This window comes from Nothoprocta perdicaria, unplaced genomic scaffold (genome assembly GCF_003342845.1).
Source record: "Nothoprocta perdicaria isolate Ctin4 unplaced genomic scaffold, notPer1 scaffold_82, whole genome shotgun sequence".
NCBI lineage: Eukaryota > Metazoa > Chordata > Aves > Tinamiformes > Tinamidae > Nothoprocta > Nothoprocta perdicaria.
The window spans coordinates 1,133,527-1,154,192 of record NW_020456110.1 but is presented as its reverse complement, the minus strand read 5'-3'; the positions used below and the strand labels follow the sequence as shown (position 1 = coordinate 1,154,192).

The 20,666-nt window shown below is 36.5% G+C and overlaps 1 protein-coding gene across 2 annotated transcripts in view; it reads left to right on the top strand.

Moving 5' to 3' along the window:
- PRUNE2 (prune homolog 2) overlaps nucleotides 1-20,666 on the top strand; it is a 98,172-nt gene that overhangs the window by 58,847 nt on the left and 18,659 nt on the right. For both annotated transcript variants that reach the window (XM_026052018.1, XM_026052017.1), the window contains exons 8-9: nucleotides 15,067-15,146; nucleotides 16,051-16,251. In XM_026052018.1, coding sequence (XP_025907803.1) covers nucleotides 15,067-15,146; nucleotides 16,051-16,251 — 281 coding nt within the window. The remainder of the gene's footprint in view (nucleotides 1-15,066; nucleotides 15,147-16,050; nucleotides 16,252-20,666) is intronic.

Here is a 20,666-nt window from a genome sequence, read left to right as displayed (position 1 = left end):
TACCACAAGCAGACCTATAAATTTTGAATAGAAACCTGTTTTCATCATTTTTTATGTGTTTAGCAATTTATAAAGATAATCAAATATGTAGAAAAAATACTTATAATTTTGGCTCATATTGTGGCTCAAATCAATTTCAGTTTTTCAAATCAAAGATATTGATACAACACTGAACTGAAATACAGATGAAATAGAACTTCCAACTCCTTCTAAATATGAGATAACAGACTTGAAACGATCTCCATCTTGTCAGCACGAAGTGTCACAATTGGTTGAACATGAATTTGCTTTATGGGTTAAAAACAAACATATATGGAAAGGAGCAACATTGAGGATTGTTTGTATGGGAGCTGTATGGGAGAGGATTGGTAGTGATTTAGTATACACAACTGTTCACAAGTGAAACTGTAATTTAAAAATTGTTCTGTAGCCTTTTTTTCATTATAAATGATTGTTAATTCTGTGTAACAGAAAGCAAAAAGAAACTAAAACTATAAAAGATATTTTGATTAGTTYGAACAAAAATTCTCCAAGACTGCTGGATTAAAACTTGAGATTTCTATGTTCATATGCATTTAGGATGGGAAATTATATATTTAGTATGTTTTATATAGGTGTGCCTGCTTGAGCAGGAAGGTTGGACTAGATGATCTGTAGAGGTCCCTTCCAACCTTAAATATTCTGAAATATTCTGAAATATTAGATGACATATTATTGCAATAATTATAGAAATTTATATTAGATATTGTATGTTATATGTTATATGTTATGTTTTGCAAAGATCCTGCTTCTGTGAAAACGAAAAAATTCAGAAAAGAATTCAGAGCAAGGGACTTTTCTCCCCCCGCTTACAAATACACTCGTTCTTTTGAGATTTTTTTTTGTAGTAACCTGTTTTMATACCAGAATTACACTCCTGATTTTAAATGAATGGAAGTAATAATATACACAGTCACTCACAGGTTTGCATAACATTTCTTTCCTATGTTTGTCTTGGCCTACGACATGACAACCATCTTTTTCGTTATCAATTTTGGGGTGATRTTGTTTTTCACATTACCATCTGGAGGCTAAAAATTAATTAAACCTAAAAACCCACTTTCCATTGCAGAGCCAGCTGTTAAACAATAGCAGCAACCAATATGGTGATAATCCTATTTTTGCAAAAACAGCAATAATATTTACATCATGCCAGATACCCACCACTTTATTAAAATGTTTTAACAACATAGGACAACACTTGATTAAAAAGTAATTGAAATGAAAAAAAGATAGCATTACTCATTTGTGATTCTGAGATTTTACTTAATTTGTGAGACTGGGTAATAAATTTTCTTAAAAAAAAAATGGACTAGTTAGCAGGTTAGTAAAGTTTARCTGTCACATAAAAAGCTCCTCTATAATCCATATACTGTGTTTTTCTGTGTGAATTTACTGAATAATCTATTAATTCCAACCAGTGTGTTCTGTAACATAGTATTTCATCCTAAAGTGTTAAAGAGTCTTCAGAGTCGACACTGTTGTTGCACTGGACTTTGACAGTGAACCCTAGTAATTCCAGCAAGTCCTAGCAGAGTCATAAAATCTCCAAGATTTTCTGTGTTGGATCTGAGCAGGTAGCATCAAGGCCTTTACCCACTACCAATATCATGGCGGTGATTTCTCAGCAATGATTTCTCTTGAGCATAAGTACTTTACAGATCTGTTTCTTGGGTTGTACTTCTGAGTGCCGTCACTTAACATCTCAAATGACTTGCAGATTACTCACTGAAAAAGCACTAAAAATACTCCCATTCTTGGCAAATTTCTCTACAGCTGACTGACATCATCATCAGGGGGTCACACTTCAGCAGCATCCTCTTTAGAAGGTATTTTTGGATGGTGATTTTTGTGTTTCTTCAAGTGCTTGGGGTTGGTATGTGTTCCTTTAAAAGTGCAGCCAAGGGCTGCACTCRGGAGTCGTGTGGTAGACTGAGAACCTGCCCTGGAGGATGAGTAATCCCAGGAAGAACAAAGTGGGAACTACTGAATTTTTATTCATCCTGTGCTGTAGGTATGCATGGAGCAGTACTGCCTAAGGAAAATACAGGCATGTTTTTGTTTGCTTTTGAGTGCTTATGGACTATGTGGAAATACCTTCAGGTCTCTTGTGGTTCACCTTGAAGGAGGAGTGTGAGGGAGCACAAGGTGAGGCTCTCCTAGGAGAGCATCTGCTGTTTTACTTCAGGAGGATCAAAAAAATGTTTTTTATTTGGTAAGAAATCTGGAATTTCTAGGATCTCTACCCCCTAATAAGACTCCAAAATAGGAGATTATCTTGCATGGGAAGCAATTACTGCCTACCCCCTAAGTAGGAGCAGCCGCGAGCTCAGGCCATGGGTGTTGCTGCCTGGCACTCCGTTTTGTGTCTCTGGCATTCACCCTACTTTGTGGTTTTTTTTTAATTTGCATATGCTTTTCCACTGCAGAATTGCACACTGAGCAAATTATGTAAATCATGTTTGAATATGCATGTTCTCTATAACCGTCGTATGCAAACAGCAGTGAGGGCCGTACGAACTTTTGCCAGGCAATCTCTCATTGCAGGCTGTCCCCGGGCCCTGACACAAAGCAGCGGGGAGCTTTTCCTTACTGCCAGCTGACTTGCCAGATAAAAGTTTGGAGATGCGGTGACAAAGCTCCACAGGGAATGTAAAAAACGATAATAAAAAAGGAAATAAATTTCACGAGTGCTGTGCTGCTGCTGTGCTCAGCATTCCCGTAGCCGGAACCCGTGGCTGCTGCTCTGTGGAGCGGCTGTCGCTATCTTAAGGCAGGTGATCGTCCTTATTTAGCAGTACCACCAGTCACGTGACGAGAAAATGGTGGAAGATCCTTATTCCTAGTAAACTGCTACAGAAAGAGGGATGCTGAAGTGCGGCAGTGAAGCATCTTTGTTATTTCCTTGCTAGGGAGGCCTCCGTAAGTCTGTCGAAGGTAAGTGTGGCTTTGCACAGAGATGCTCACATGCGGAAGATTTTTCTGATTACGGCTCTATTGTTGCAGTTTCTTCCGAGAGGAGAAAAGGGGGAATGTTTGTCAGCAGGATGCACAGCGCCCAGGACCTCATTACTGAAAATCAGGCAGCTGTATTTTAATTATGGTGCAGCTCTTCAGGAGATAAGCTTTCATGAAGGCGATGGGATTTCTTTTGTCTGGACGCTGGCACAGCCTTTGTAATTAGGAAACAAAACTTCGCTGTGCAGCCACTTAGCACTTTGGGTTATTTTCAGCCTGTTTGCCTAGCTCTGAGGATACAGTGGGAAAAGAAGAGTGTTTGGACGTTGTCTCCGGATAACTTGGTTTTAAGCCTGCTTAATTAATGACATAGTAATTGTTTGTAATAACTGCCCTAGCAGAGTACTTGACAATGGTATTGCTTGCAGTTTTTGCTGTCATCTGAAGCATAGGGTTTTTTAATACTTTGCAGCAATAAGAACTGTAAATTGTTACAGTGAAGAGTATCTGTGATCTCTGAAGGTTATATGATCAGAGATGCAGCAATAATGTCAGTAGGAAGAGGAGTGAAAAAATGCTGCAGAAGTTGGTTTGTACAGTGTGTGCATTTGGCTGTAATTATAGGTTGATTTGTTGTCTGAATTCTTGTCTGTGGTGAAGAAATGAATTTTTTTTTTTTTTTTGGTTGTGAGTGTGGTAAGCAAACAAATGATAGTGAGATGCAGAAGGCATTGAAAATGTACAGAATGTAAATAGTAGTTAGAGCAAGCCTGAGAGGAAATGCTTGCTGTGTTGGTTGGTATATTTAGCCATAATCATTGTAATTGAATGGTGGGGTGGGAGAGCGGGGTGTCATTTCTGGACTTATCCGTACTAATAGCCTTGAGAAACAGAGCTGAGGAGAGGGGAGGATGGATGCAGCTCCAGCAGTAATGTGAGGAGGCATCAAGGAAGCCGTAAGTGCTGGGAGGGAGACGGGATCGGAATGTGACCCTGCCAAAACATCTTTTCCCTGGCTCCTGTCTTCCTCCCCCATGCTCATCTCTGTTATCTCCTACGGGGCATGTGAGTGCAGAAGTCAAAACAGCCCTTGACTTCCTGCCTTTGATTAGTCTGACAATTCTCTGGCCTTGTGTAAGCCTGGTCAATATTATAAAAAGTTTTGTATCATGAGAGATAACTGTAGGGTCTATAGAATCTTGCTACTTATGAAACTTAGAACCTGTTACAAGCAGTTTATTGTGATATTATAGCATAACACTCAGCTAAAAGAAGAGAGCAACTACAGCTTACAATATAACTGTACCAAGAAGCAAAAAACAAGGCATTCTTTAAATCACATTTTTTAAAAATTCAAACAAAAAAGGCATCTCAAACTTAAAAAGAAACATTTTTGTCAGCTTTAGTCAATATTGACAAAGTTATTTATACCACTGTATTTATATCACTGTAGTGTCCCAGGAAAAGTAGATAGTCAAAGATCAAACTTCCAGGCTACCAGATAACTATGTCCTGCAAAAACAAGGTGACTCTCATTAGCAGAAAATACTGTCAGCAGACTTACAGGGGTGTTACTTGTGCTCAGCAAGCTGGCAGAGTAAATCCTGGCTGCACTCTGTAGAGCAGGGAGCTTATCCATGACCTCCCATGTGCATCTCCCAAACTGAGGAGTATGAGGAATGCCTTGTGCCTAAAGGAGGGGTGCTGCTGTCTAACCTCACTCCTGTACATTACTTCTCCATTCTGCCATTTCATGTCATTCTTTTTCACAGTGAACTTGCATATGTGAGTTTCTTCTCTCTCCCTCATGTTAGGGGCATCATATCTTCATACTCTTTCTGTGACCTTTCTGTCTTAGGGACGGTTTTACCTCTGAAGAGAACAGGTAGCTTTTGGCTCCTCTGAAGCCCTTTGCATGCAGCTTTTTAGACCTGCACTATCCAGGATCCAACCATTTCCCTGGCTCTGAACACCCCTGTCAGAGCAGGCTCCACACTACCTTGGCTGGTGCTGGTGCTTGCTGCTCATGGACATTGATGAGGTGCCACCTCTGGCTCCTCACTGGACTTTCCTTCTGCCCTCCCAAGTTGTGGATTCTCTAATATAGATGCCGTTCCTTTTCATTTCCCAATGAAAACCTCCCAGTTGGGAGGTTTGCATTTTAAACCATCTGCCTCAGATTCCCTTGAACATCCTGCACGATTAGTTTCATTCCTGTCTTACCTGTTGTGTCTCAGGCAGCAGCAATATTCAGAGCAACTGAAGCTTAACATCAGCATATTTTTAGTGGCTTTTTTTTTTTTTTAGCTCAGATAGGGGAAAAGTAGCTGTCAATTGTCTATAGGTTTGCTGTTGCAGTAAGATGTGAATCTAAATAATATCTGAATAATATCTAATAATATCTGAATATAAGCAGTGGAATCACAATAATGCAAGCTTAAGAGAAATTTGAGAAGCAAGCACATAAGTTAGATAAAAAGAGAAGAAACAGAAATTCACAAGATTTAAGGTATTAATCCAGTTGGAAAAGGAACAGTCATTTGAGTACGGAATAGAAGAATAAAAGATGAAATATAATACAGAAGCACAGTTAAGATTATGTTAACAGGAAAACAAGTAATTTAGTGTAGAAAAAGTTACATATCTTTTCATGGCTATCAATATACTAGAAGCTGTGATTGAAGTGATTGAAGAATTAAAGTGATTGAATGATTGAAGAAAAGCCTGGAGATTTAATAAGCAGTTAATCTGTAAAAATGGTATATATATCTGTTGATGTTCAGTGAGCCCTTAGTTTGGAAAATGGTCCTGAAGCATGTTAGGTCATATGAGCAAAGCAGGGCTCACCTGTAGCAAGATGCCTTATTAATACATTTGTTTCCTGCTGGCATTTCCAGTGTTTAAGTATAATTATTGCATGTATCAGCATCCATACACACAAAGAAACATATCTCTTAAGTAATGCAAAGTTGAAAATATTTCAAAAAAAAAAAAAAAAGAGAGGTACCAGGTGGGAAATAGACACCGAAGTGGACAAGTTAGATCAGTTATAAAATAATGGATTATGTTGTAAAGAACTGTCAAGAGCGTTTTTTTTTAAATCTTCTTTGGGTAGGAAATGTGTATTTAAGTTATAGACTGTTATAATAGATAGAGGGAAGTTCTCACAACCCCACTGAATATCTAAGAGGCGTATAAAATATGCAACTTGCTAAAGTTTTTCTGCTTCTGATACTGCTAATCCTATCTCATTGACTACTCTTAAAGAATTAAAGTATTTCCTGTAAAGTGGCAGATGGCTGTGTAGGATATAGGGAACATACCACTTTTTCAAGTGCTGTTCTTGTGCCAGGTGCATCATTTCAAACTGCAGGTATTCAGAGAAAGTCTTGGCAGCAAAGTGTGGAAGGAAAATGGTCACTGTGAAGTGCATGAGCTAGAAGGAAAACTGTCTGTAAAGTGATGAAAACTAAGCGTCTATTTTCTCCAGGAGAAAACATACACTTTAATATATACACTTTTCTCTCCCCAAATCCACTTCAATTGCAAAATTAAATTTTGGGAATTTAATTTTTTGGGGAAGCAGATCTGGTGTATGGATCTAGGCCTGGCACTTTGATATTTTTGTAAAATAGTGTTCAAACAAAACATTTTTTCCTGTTATACTTAAGGATCTTTAGCATCACATTAACACATAGTTAATTCCTCCTTTTTTTGCTGTGGTTATAGGGTACTGTTTGTTTATCAGTAGCTGTTGAACAGCAGATCACTTACCTGTCATTTGTAGAGCATTAACAATGGAGTCGGAAGCATTGAGGAGAGAGTTGGGATCAGCTCACATACCTCACCTATAAGCTATTGCCACTCCGAACTTGCATAGGTCCTTGCCAAATCCTGTGATCTGTCAACATGAACCAGGATGCATCCATCACACAAGTTCTCCAACTTTTTGCAGTTAAATCCAGCTATTTTCCGCTGGCACGGTCAAGATTAGGCAGCMCCGAGGTAGGCACATAACAGGAGGRCTGCTGCTCCAAGGACAAGACTGTATGGTGCTATGTTACCACAACACCAAAGCAGAGCAATAGGTGTCTAGTGACATGGTATTTCTGTGTAAAAATATGTTAGTCTGTTTGTCTAGCTCATGTGCTTTTCAAACCAAATTCTGTGTTGAGAATATTGTTAAAATGGTAAAGTTAGRAAATGCCTACCAGGCTCTGCACAGTAGGAGGCATGATTGGAAATAGTGCTTTTGGTAGGTTAGATGTCACCATCCTGAAGAAGTAATTTCAATTCTTGTCCATCTCACAGAATTCGCATGTGCTGCAGGCAGGTAACTGGACACCAGTCAGCTGCACAAGGAGTCAGTTTCTCCTTGTTTTGATATCTCACTCTTCTCTGACCCCCATCGGATTTGTTCTTTATTTCCTGGATGCCAAAGGGAAGCCCCTAAGGCCTAATATGCTGATCTTTTCAGCTATATTAAGGGTAGTAGAGGCATATAGAGGATTCTGTAAAATGCAGTGTATCCTTTAAAAGGAAAAKCTGGGTCATTAGGCATCTTCTGCTGGTTCACTATTGATGGAAGCTTTCAAACTTCTCCACATCTATAACAGTGAATAATTCCTCACCCTTACCTCACAGAGCTGTTGTTCAGTTTAATCAATGTTTAGTAATGTCCAATACTCAGGTGATAAGCACCYCTGAAAGGCTCTGAAAAGGATCAAACATCCTCATCAGAACAGTRTCTGAATAGTTCACAGTAAGTAAAACTTGAGGATGCATAAAGGCCAAGGTAAGTTATTGCGTAGTTGTTCACTGTGTTGCACTGTTGTTCCAGTGCAAACTGTAAGATCTATATCAGTAGCATTTTATGATGCAGGGATGACAGACCTCTGTCAGGAAGGTGAATTGGAGATTTGGGGATGTCCTGGAGGCAAATTCAGCCTTTCTTAGTTTCCTAAGATTCCATTTAAACAAGGCATCTGATCTGGGCCTGAAACCCAGTTTCCCTTATTTTTTATTGAGATGCTTTCTGTTTCATGTGACTCGAAGCCACAGATAAATGAGGAAGCCTGGAGCCCTGGATTCCTTCCATAAGCCTCTCGGATCCATGAGCATGTTCATAGGGCTGATGAAGTAGCCTAGTGAATTGCATCATCAGTCATCTGCTTAGATTTGTCCCTCCATGGCTCCCTGCATCCCTCCTTGGCTTTTCCTGCTTCTGTTGTGCAGTGATGCCAGGAGGGAGCTGGCAAGGAGTCAGAGCAGACAGCCTGTGGCTGCTCAGCAGCAGGGAAAGCGCTAGTGTGTGCGAAGAGCAGCAGCAGCTCCTCTTTTTTAGCAGCCTTAAATTGCCATGGACAGACACAGGAGCCCAGTACTCTGAGTGACTACCTGAAAAAAAATTGACTCATAATGCAGAGAAAAGGAACAAAACAGGTAGCTGAACAGATCCTAAATGCTAAGACTGATTGCAGAATAGTGAGAAGAGTCCAAATGCATTATTTTAATATGTTTCAATTAATATTTTGAGATGCAAGCAATTTAAATCTTCTAGCTATAACACACAGCTTTCCCACAGAAAAGATACTACCTCATGCAAACAGGCATACCTTTTTAATCCAAACAATGCTGAAACTGGAGTAAAGAATGGGTATTCAGAAATATCAACTTAAATATTTTCTGCAAAAGAAGTTTAATATCTGGAAAGTAAAATATGAGAAACTAGGAAGTCCTAGCAAGTGAATGAGTTGTTCTTTTGTAAAATGGGGAAACTCTTATGTGTTTATCTGCTGTGCAACAATATAAAATTATTAGTTAACATTTGCATAGATTATTAATAAAGTTCTTGGCTCAGACAAAACAGATAATCTTTAATTTTTGTTTTGTATCCAGAAACAGGAATAAGAATCTCAAGCTATACATAACAATCAGATTATAGACCTTTTCTGAACTAATTTGTGATTAAGAGCTACCAAGTGAATAGCAGTAGAAATACACTTAATTTAGTATACTGCCATATGGTTGCTGAATGCAACTCTCAGGAGGTTATAAAATTAATCAGTTTTTGCAAGTCACCTGTAGGTGCAATGTGATTAGTTTTACATACTTGTGATTAAAAGTAATTTTTTTTCTAAATTTGGATTTCCTGGAGTAGATCTCTTGGAGTATGTTCATTTTCTTGTGATATGGATGAACTGTGACTGATTCTGACTAAATCTTGCACARTGTGTATATCACTTGGATTTGTGAGTTACTCCACTGCAGTTTAGTCATCATATTTTTGCTGAACATAAAAGAATTAATGTACAGTCTCTTTTATCACTGAAAAGGCAGCTGTAGAAATTTCTCCATTTGTTTTGTGGAAGTTTTGTAGTAAAGGACTAATTTGAGGAAGTCATTTTGAAGTTCTCAGCTATTTGGGGCAAATACTTAAGGCTTTTCTCTTTTTCTTGCCGAAAATCTTGCTGATTTTCTTTGTATTTATTTAGACTACCACCTATATTTTCTTTTCTTTTTTAACTTTATATAGTCAATATAGGCTTTCTTTCCATCTTTTGTAGTTATAAACACTGCTGATACTGAAATATTTCCCAACATTTCTGTAACTTTGCAGATTTTTTCTACCCATCCTACATGGGTAATAAGCATTGAAATACAAAAAACATACAATCTAAATTAAGTTTTGCCATTAGTCCATTGGCATAATAGGTCTCTGAAATAACATGTCCAATTTATGATCCAGTTTATTAACTTGTGTCTATATATCAAAAATCATCCTTCATTTAAAATACAGGACATTATTTTTTCCWTTTTAAAAATCTTTTTTGTAGTTATTGTTTGAATGTTATAACCAAGAACTCCAAAAAGGAGTCATAATTTCAGGAAGTAGGTATTTACCATTATTCTTAAACACTATCGTGGTAAGACCCTGATAATCTTCTTATGGTCAGAATTGCAAAGACGAGCCAAAAGCTTGGCAATACAGTTGCATAAAGTATGAAAGAAAAGGAAATACTTATTGTTTGGAGAAAATGCAAAACAGATAGTCTCTATTCTAAAAATAAAATCATGTAACAAGGGTTTAGTAATGGTAATAGGATAGATTTTTCTGCTCTGAGTTGAGGTAAATGTTGGAATAACTATCAAGTGGATAGCAGCAAACAGTTCCTCAAGAATCGGCTATTTGGAGAGGTCTTCAAAAATATGCCATTCTGGAGAACAGAGTAGTAAATAAGAAATAATATTTTGTCAGTCTCTTCCTTGATGTAAATTCTGATTTCTGGAGTGCTACATGCATAGCTGTAAGTTTCATTTTTAGGACTTTCGAGGTGTTTTTTGTTTGTTTCTTTGTTTATATATATCTTTATTTTTATATGTATTTATTCTAAATATAGAAAAAACAGCTTTATAATTTGTATCCTAAACATTACCTTARGGTAGTGCCATCACAGTGCCCTTAGAGATATCAGGAACTGTAGCAGGTTGCATCTGGTATTTGAAAGGTTTGAGCTTGGCTTGCACAGAGGCTGAGACCTCTGGCCACAGCCTGCTGCAGCACTTAAGCACTTCCCTTCAGAAAGGCTTCCCTTCAGTTCTAAGGGTGCTTACAGGGCGCCTTGCTGATGCTCAGTTGATGGGTGTTACTGGATCAAAGCCAAGAGCTTTTTAATTCCTGGCAAGGTATGTGCTGCCCTGCCCAGAGCCTCAAATTGTGGTTTCTCCTTTTCTGGGCAAGGCACTTCTGTTACATTTGAAATCTGGATGAGGATGGAGTCCAAAGAAAAGTACTTGGAGAAGGTGGTTTTGACTGTTCTATATGAGTGACTCACGGAGAACAACTCAAGTTCCCATAGTTTTTGTACCTAAAATTTTCACATCCCTCATTCTTCCTCAAAGCATCTCAATTTTTTTTACTGCAAACTAGTGAGAAAATGGGCCATTGGCAAGCCTTTTATTTCATTTGATACCATGGTGTACTTCTGTAATCTGTCAAATCTGAAAAGATTAAAAAATGCAGATGCTTAGTTTTTGAATGAATGTTTGTTTACTTCATCTCCTCTCCTCCCRTTTAGTTTCCAAGAAAAGCACACATTAATTTGAGTTAAGGTGATTTCATGCTTCTCATTCCTTCATGTGTTAAAAAAATACAGGAGAGAAAAAAAGAAGCATAAAGATACTGCTGGATATGGAGACATGGAAAGGCATGGAAAATACATAATTTACTCATCTGGGAAACATGGTTTAAAGCTATAGGCTTCACTTCAGATTGAAGTCTCAAGTCTGGTCATTACGTGAGTTAATGCTAGCTTGCAGCAGAGGGATTTACCTCAGAGAGGTGAGTCAGCCTCCACAGCAGGATGTAGGTAGGCGCTCCTTCAGTGACACACTGGAGAACACAACTTGCTTTGTGTTTTGTAATAAGAAATGTAACTTGGAAACTGGTGATATATCACATATGACACAAGGGTGAGGCAGCACACAGCCTATAGGGATTATGACATATTGCAGTGCATACTCAGAGTTGCTCTTTCCAAAACAGCAGAATGCTGCTATATCTAGAAAAAGTCAAAAAGGATCATGTTAGTTCTGAGAGTTACAGACTTGGGAGAGCACTAAAAAGTGTATATAAAGGTTATTAATTCACTGAACTGTAAGAATGTCTGAATCATGAAAGGCCAAGCAGCCTTTGAGCCTGAGCTCTGTCTCCTTTCATAAGAACTTGGCATCTGGTTCTGAACCACCTTTGAGAAATAAGTGAGGTTTTTTGTTTTGTTTTTGAGGTTTTTTTTTTTGCCTRCTTCTGAACAAGTATTTAGACCTGAATTATCAAAGCAAATATGCAGTAACCTGATTCTCAGTTCAGCTGATCTTTGAATGGCTGGTCTGTGTACTACATGAAAGAAGTCATTTACAACACAAAAAGCTTGTTTTGCTTGGACCTCTCTTTCAAGTGAAATATCTTCCTTATTTATCAGTCCAGCATACCATACCTGATTAGAATGGGCTTTCTAAGAAGGTAGTTTAATTCACTCCTTCAGCAAGGAACATTCGGCAAAAGAAGTGGTATCTGTTTCTAATTGTGTAATCATCTATGTCCTAATCATGTATGKCATTAATTGCATCTCTGTGAAAAGCAGTGAAGTCTGTAAGCCACAGTTTTGGGAATATGGGAAGTCATCAGTGACTGTGAAAAAAGAGGAGATGCTTAATTTAAGTTTCTGGCGTCTCTCCGTTGCAACCAGATACTCTCCCAATGTATACATAGACATAAGTTTATCTGCTAGATGTTTTGCAGATCAGCATTAACATACTCACAAAATCCCCCACAAAATGGGGAGTTGTGGCTCTAGGAAACAAACTTTATGCATATCTTGCCCATTTTCACACTGGTGGTAGTGTGAGGAGCATCACATGGGATAACACATGTTGAGGTACAATGGAATATAAGCCATACCTTCCATGGACTGAGCCTGCTATTCCATAACACTAGTTTTGAAAGAGGTTGGTGTTGCCTATTAATTTATGACTAAGCAAGTGTTAATAACGGTTTTTCAGAAACTATGGACTTTTACTGACCATAGCAAAATATGTATTTCTTTAATCTGTTTGGGCTCTGTGCCAGAGTTCTAGAAAAATACTATTAAACAGAAGATCTGTGTTCTCTAACTTATGTCCTTAAAATTCTATTGACTTATAGTAAATGAGGTCCTGTTTTGTTTGTTTTTAACAATAAATGTATTCTAAGCAAAAACAAAAGGCATACTTGTTGAAAAACCATCTTGTTGGAAGGTGGTTGAAAATACAGCAGATGACCTTTGGTCATCAGTGATTTTGTAACTGGACTTGGACTTACCTTATGCCCTACACCACATTTCAGGTCCCCCCACCATTTTCAGGACCACAGTCTCTAGTTCCCAAATCAGATATCCCAGTTTGAATGATATGACATATTGACATTAAAAACACTGAACCATCAAAAACAATTTTAGGTTACTCATACAAATGCTGATTTTTATTTACTTGTGTTCTCTGATGCCCCAGGGAGAAAAGTAGTCTTGAGATTTGGGATCATTCAGTCCTGAGTATTAGTAAAATTCTAGGCAATCAGTATAAAGTTTTGAATGAATTACTTCTAGCAGATTGCTTCTATAGATGATGCTCTCAATGTTTGTATAACCCAGTCATGCCCTAATCATGGAGACAAGATGATAGTCTTCGTTACATTCAAATGTTTTTACAGACATATGAAAATATGGTGTCTTTTTAATAAAGAACTTATTTTTACATGCATTTGTACAAATATTCCTTACTGTTAAGATTTAAAGAAACAAGATTTTTTCTGAATTTGGTGTTCACCATCTGCCTATAGCTCACTCTCAATGCAATGTGTGAAAACAGCATTTCCATTAGAGTTACTTTCTACAATGATTTTTGAAGCTAATTCAGTAAGAAATTCACTTTTGGTTTGTCAAGAATTTAGGGGAGATTTTGTAAATTAATGCTTTATATGTTAGTATCAATAACCTTTTCCATATGGCCAAAATATTCATATACCTTAACAGCCATAGATCAACATCTTAGAATTCTTAAACCTCTGTAATCTGAAAAAAAAAATCAGATATAGATTTCTACGGTTAGAAAGTTTAATAAAGGCCAAGGTAAAGTCTTGATTTAAATTCATTAGAAATGTTCATTGTCTCCCATACGGTTTCTACCACAATGGTTTCTTATATTTTCCTTCATAAGTTCATAGCTTATCTGGCTGTGAATTGGATAGGCAGCAGAAAGACTTGAAGACTATAATGATTTGTTTACATTTCCTAGTAAATTGCTATGATATTCTTTGTATCAGTTTTCTGTACAGCTTCTGAACACAGAAGATGAAGTGGTAAATTACAGGCAATTTATGCCATTCATCTTATTTATGAGCAACATGCTTTGATTTTTTTTACCATGTGTCCAAAGAGAAAGAATATTGCAAGCCTTATTTGACAGAAAATGTAYTCCAGGATTGGTATTTTTTGTAGAAATCATCCAGCAGCTAATCTTTGTATCTGTGTAGGATGTATTCTGCCGTGCTTATGGATAAATCTAATGAAATTAGCAAGATTAATAATTTTTGAAAGTCAAGCACATCCTGTGAGGAGTTGCTTCCTGTTTAATGTTGAACATTCCTCCCAATAAGCATTTTGTAAAATATCTGAGTAGGAAATAAGCATGGAAAGAGTTTTAAGTCGATTCATTTTTACAATTTAGAGTAATTAATTTAATTACTTTGAATACTCAACCATTTTGGTAATCTTTAATAATCTTAATATCTTTAATTTATCATAATGTGTATATATTCTTAAAGTAATTTCTTAGTATACTCCTAAACATGTGATGTAGGTAGGGTATTTTACAGCACTGAGCCTTTGAAAATCTTTAGTTCAGTTTTGATTCTCATTTCCAGCACTCATTTCCTGCACTTTTTCACTGCAGGACATCAACTTTTTCAGTATTGCAAAATGACTGATTTGGGTCAGAATAGCTCTAAAGTACCAATGAGGTCAAAAGCATGAAAAGTCTCATGATCTGGTTTTTGCTAAGCAGTAACTAGCCGTTAAAATGTACTAGCCATTAAAAATATACAGCCATTAAAATACTACTACAGAACTATTACTGCAGCATGCAGCTTGTGTAGAATAATTGAAACTTCTTACAATCTTGTGCCCTATTTGCCAGATTTGAAAAGATAATTTAATTTGTATTGAATGAGAAACATTTCTTTTGCCAACTTTTTATTACTCAGTGCTTTGTCTTGATCCAAAGACAAGTGGCACTGTGAACCTATTCTGGAGACCCATGATCCCCAAGGTCTCTATAGGTATGTGTGTAAATAAGAGGATAAGAACTACATACAGAATTACAGCAGCTGGGTTCAGTTCTCATTTATATTAATCTGTGACCAGACTTTTAATCTAGGTATGTTGAGGAAAAAATAAATTCTATGTAAGAGTCATCTTGAGAACCTAGTTAACTCATTTATCTCTAAGGTACTGTGCTATTTTTTTACCCTCTCAGATTGCCACTGGAGGATGTGGGAATGGACATCCCCTTTGTTGAGGGTGTATTAAGCCCAGATTCTACAGAAATGAGACCTGGTAAGAAAGCATGCATTATTTTAATTATATCTTCTGCCTTTAGCATTTAATTATGCAGTGAGATACTTTTGTGCTGTTAAGGAATTCACGTAAAAAAGAAAAAGTGGTAAATTTGCTTTAATTCTATTCTTCATCTGAAAGTGATAATTGTAGTGTGCCATCTCTTTTCTCTTGTGAATTGTTTTCATACTTTTCTTCGGTTCTGGTGATGTTTAAGTAGACCTGCTTATCTTATATTTGACTACTGTCTTTGTTTCTTAGTGAACTGAACTAAGATTAGAGCACATTAATTGAGCAGAACAGCTTAAAAGGCAGCCTGCAATACAGCATCAAAGGCAAACCTTTATTTTATTGAAGGTTCCTTTTATTTAAGGCCAATTATGAAACTCAAARCTATTTTTATGATTGTATTGAATATCATATGGTCTAGTTAAGACTGAAGACATAGAATCCTACTTGTAAATGAACATCACTGGAATAGCAGCAAATGCACAACAAAAATGATACTTAGCAGGAATATTTCGCTTGTATGAATTACTCCCATATTTGGCAATGTGCCTTTTCAAAGCTAAAATGACATGCTCTTTAAACACTCAAATATTGTTTTTCAAAAGCATTTTTGCAGTGCTTTTTTTTTTTTTTTTTTTGCTGACAATTATAAAAATCTGCAGTCTGGATGCTGCATAATTTAAGAGCCTTCAGCTAAATCAGCTATTTCTGTAGATGTTCCTTTTCCTTTTTAAATGCTAATGTGTGATGCTTGTGTTTTGTGTCAGTTTGCCTTAAATGCCTGGCTGTTACTAAAATTGCTCTCTTCCAGTATATTTGAAGGTGTTTTCTAAGTATTTGGGAGATGACTGATATGCAGAAGAGATAACGTTCATTTTTAATCCTCCTTTTTCAGAACCTCCCAATTCTCTTGATCTGAATATCTCCCATACCAGAAGAATAAAGCTCACAGCTCCAAATATCAATCTGTCTTTGGACCACAGTGAAGGATCGGTACTTTCTGATGATAATTTGGATACCCCAGATGAAATTGACATCAACGTAGATGACCTTGACACTCCYGATGAAGCGGATTCTTTTGAATACAGTGGACAAGGTAATGTTCTAATCTCTCTATGTAAAATAGACATTAGAAAGAAGCATCTCTATTTCATCTTATATTGTTCATGTGATCTTGGCTGTTCAGGCTCACATTTGCCATACCATGAGTATCGATAATACATTTTTGATCTAAAATGTGGGATTTTCAGATGTTTTTATTTTCTGCTATTTTAAATCTTTTTTACCCTTCACAAAACATATATATATTTCTACATAAAAAAAAGGTGTAACTGATCTTCTGATTGAACAAATTAAGAAAGWTTCATTCAGAAAGATTCAAACTTCAGAGTCTCTGTCCAGTAGAAATCATAGGACTTGCCTGCAAAGAATCTTTGAGGAAAGAGTGCTGGCTGACCAAGGAGTACTTGTGGAGAATACCAGAGCTCAATATATCTTTGGAGACCAGCTCTAGGTTGTGATGACAGTAGCAGAACTTTGTGATAAAATTCTGTACCAAGTAGAAGGGCATAACTGAAATCTTATTGCAAAGTATCTCTCCTCATTATTTCTCTAGATTTTGCTCTGAAGTTAACAGAATTTAGTTGTTTTATACTGTTTAGTAATTTTATGAAGTCCAGGTGCTATTTGTATATTATTTTTTTCATAATGATGACAAAAATTGCACCCAAGAGCTAGAAATAAATAAACTTGGATAAAGCTTGAGAAGTATTTTGTTATGCCTGCATAGGGTTGGAAGGCTGAGATGTGGAATTTATGCCTGTATATAATACTGGCATTATACTGGCTTGTTCAGATTATGCAATGAAATAATGCAGCATTCTACCAAACTAAATATCCTTTCTTATCAGGCCTACCTACTTGGTACAGATAAACCTTGAAGAATGCAACTTGTCTTACGTAGGAAGAACCTCAGATGCTTTACTTTGTTTGGCATCTTAATCCTGAGGTTATTTTTGTTTGACTAATTCAACCTCATGATTAATGCAACAAGGAAATAATAGTCCTTCCTTGATAGCAACTGAAAGACTGGATAGGAATTGTATTTACGACTGTAAATATATATAGATTATAAGCCATTTGTGGGGAAAAAATGAGTGTGACCATTTTATAGTCTACAGTAGGGAGTAACATAAAAATAGATATATTTAAACTGTATTTTCCCTTGCATTTAAATTCTGTACTGCTAATGAAATTCTCTCTTACTAGTGAGGCCATTATAAATTAAAAAATGTATGATCTTTTGAGCATACAGGAACAATTGCAGCAGCTTAGATGATATTGCTAAAGAGACATGACTGTGTACTCAGTCATGCATAAGCATCTTTAATGTCACTTCTCATTAGAAGGCAGARTTCCTTATGGGCAGATACAGAGCATGATGATGAGTTACTAAATGGTTGGAATGTTTTGTAGAAAAGGTTAGAACTAATGTGCACACATGTACACTCATACACACAGAATAGGGTGTGCTTGCAATTTTAGAATGTTATCACTGTTGTGTGAGAGCAAAAATCTCTGCAGTGGAACAGGTTTTTGCCCCCAAGCCCTGAAGCAAATAAATTCAGCTCCAGTGACGTTAGTGACTTGGTGGTATTAATGGCAAGCATYTTACCATGCCTGTTTTTGTTGCTTTACAAATATGATATTTCATTTGATTGATAAATTTGGACCAGTTTCACAAAATCCAAGGTGCACATATCTTCTGTAACATTTTTTACAGTTGTGTTTTAGACTGTTCTTGAAACACACTTAGTTGGCAAGGGATCTTAGATAAGCCAGCAACAAAAGTGGAAAAAAAAAAGTAAGTAAGTAGGCAATATATTACGTGAACCTGATAGTCATAAGGACAAGTGTTCTTGAACTGCAAGTTCAGTGCAGAAGGGGTTATGTGCTTGGTCAGTTAGCCTGCGTTATCTCCATACTTCGTCACTCCCCTGTTGCCATTGCACAAGCATTTCATAACYTCGCACCGGCTGGTGTTTCGGGAGTGCTGTAGCACACCCAGTGAAGTAAATACATTGCTGTCAAGACTGTACAGAATGGTGATTATTTAGCTTGTGACCTTCAGGCTACAGAAGTTCATTTGAACTGTAAAAAGCAACTGTTTAAGTCTGTGTCTTAAAGAAACTGCAAAAAGCAAGGTTTGTGCCATGATTCAAAAGTCTCATCGCTGGAAGAATGATGACTCTGTAAATCAAAACACCCTGAAACTTGAATTTTCAAAAATGCATTTGTGACGATTCTTCATCAATAATATGCAAGAAAATACCTAAGAGTGGAAATATTAGAGTACTTATCTTAAACTATTTTCACATTCAGAGTTATAATTTTGTCTATGTGACCTACGCTAATCCCTCAAATTGAAACATTCTCTTTCACCACCAGCTCGTGTTTCTGAAGTGAGCTTTTCACGATTATGCATTACATGACAAGAAAAAATATATTTACTGAAAACTGTATGTGTATATATGTAAAGTTCCTCCCTCACACCAGCCTTATTTGCAGCTTAAAAAGCGCTCTTTATTTTATCTGCAGATGCTTAATTCCCATGCAAATTTCACTAGTGCATCCAAGCAGTATAGCATAGTTGCTACTTAGGAGGAGGAGACCTGCTATCATTTCCAYACCTTGTCAGCTTCAGAAATATTTCCTGTGGCTGGTTCCAACATGATAAATTTTCTCAGGGCTGTATTCTAGAACATCTTTTGCAGTTTCACCAACAAATTTGGGTAACAACCCCCCATATGCAATATAGTCTTAGAGTTATCTAACCCAGACTCATTTCACTAAAGCTGGTCTGCCTGCTGTTGTTTCCCCCATCAAATGTGCTCTTTAACCCCCAAAGGAAGAACCAGCTRACCACCATTTTCCTAGGCTGTTCTAATAATCCCCTGTTATCAAAACCTTGTAACTGTTCTGAAAGCATTTGACCTGTGTAAAAGAGGACTCTGAGGATCATACGAACTTAAAAGAACAGTGATTCTCTGAGAACTTGTTGAAGTTTTCATAGTTCAGTTGCTTGCACGAAATATTCATGCTTTTTATGGTATTTTACCAGATTAACTTGCACAAAATTGTATTAAGATATTTATTTTAAAATATATATTTTATAAGGTCATTGCAAACATAACTGAACATGTTCTATTTCAAAAATAAATACCAAGTATATTATTAAATATTATATGCCTTATATGCTGAGAACATATGAGAACATACCTCAGTTAATAACACTACATAATCTACTGAACAGCAACTGTTAAAACAATTTGAATTAGTATACTTGAAATAAATACACCTTTTGCAGTCTGTTCTTCATAATCTTCTGTCTCCTCCATCTTCCCTTGATCKTCATTCCTTAAGGGAAATAAAGGTTCATATGGCTTTTTCATAGACTCATGTGTATATGCATCTTAGCCYGTTCTTTACAGGCTAATTAATACATCTTGATATTACTGTGTTTATAACTCTCTGCCTCAAATTTCTATCAAATTTGGTAGGAGCTGAGATAAAAACACATGCTTGTGAGTTTCCAGATAGGCATTAGGAAAAGAAGAAAATTCAGCTGTTATTACACAACAGATAACTCACCTGGGAGAAAGGGAATTTCCATCCGAATTTACCGCTTAATAAGAGCGGAGCATACAACCACAGGACAGAGGTCAGTGAAAACCAGACCTCATTAGACCACCTGTTGTCAGAGAACTACTTGTTTTCTCTCCCATTTCTCTTCCCCATTCCTGTTTTCTATTTCTGGCTGTTTATAAGAGTTGCAGGCATTTTCTGAGATTGTGTTAGAGATAATCGAATATTTTTCCTTGTTCAGGCTTGGCTGTTGCTTGAAGGTGTTTTTGACCTTGATATATTAACGAAAATGCAAGTATGTGCTCAGCCTAATACATATTTAAAAAAAAAAAAAGTTCAAAGCATGCATTTATTCCATTGAGCTTGTTAGTCATGAGAATTTAATTGCAAATATTGGTACTTTTGCACTGAGATTTATTCTAATCGGTCCACATATGTGTACATGATGGCYATGTATAATACAATATACACATACGTTTCTGGTTCCATACAAATGAATATTTTAATGAATGAATTTTTTCATGATATTCAATCATGAATATTTTAATGAATATTTTAATCTGTATGATAAATTTGTATGTTTTATTGATCATGTTCCTCTGTTTATGCAAATAATTCAAGAGGCAGCATTAATTAGAGCAGAGGAATCCCAGGATAAAGCAATTAAGTAGAAAAAAAATGGGGACCTTTACCATCATACTATGTTCTTCTTTTCAAATTTGAAATCTTTTTTCTTTTATTCTCAACTCTTTCTACTGCTATCTTTGGTATTTTTAACCAAAACATTGGATATCGTTCTTTTGCATGCCATGCACACATATATATGCAATGGATACATGTTAGCTCATTTCATGATTGAAGTCTCTT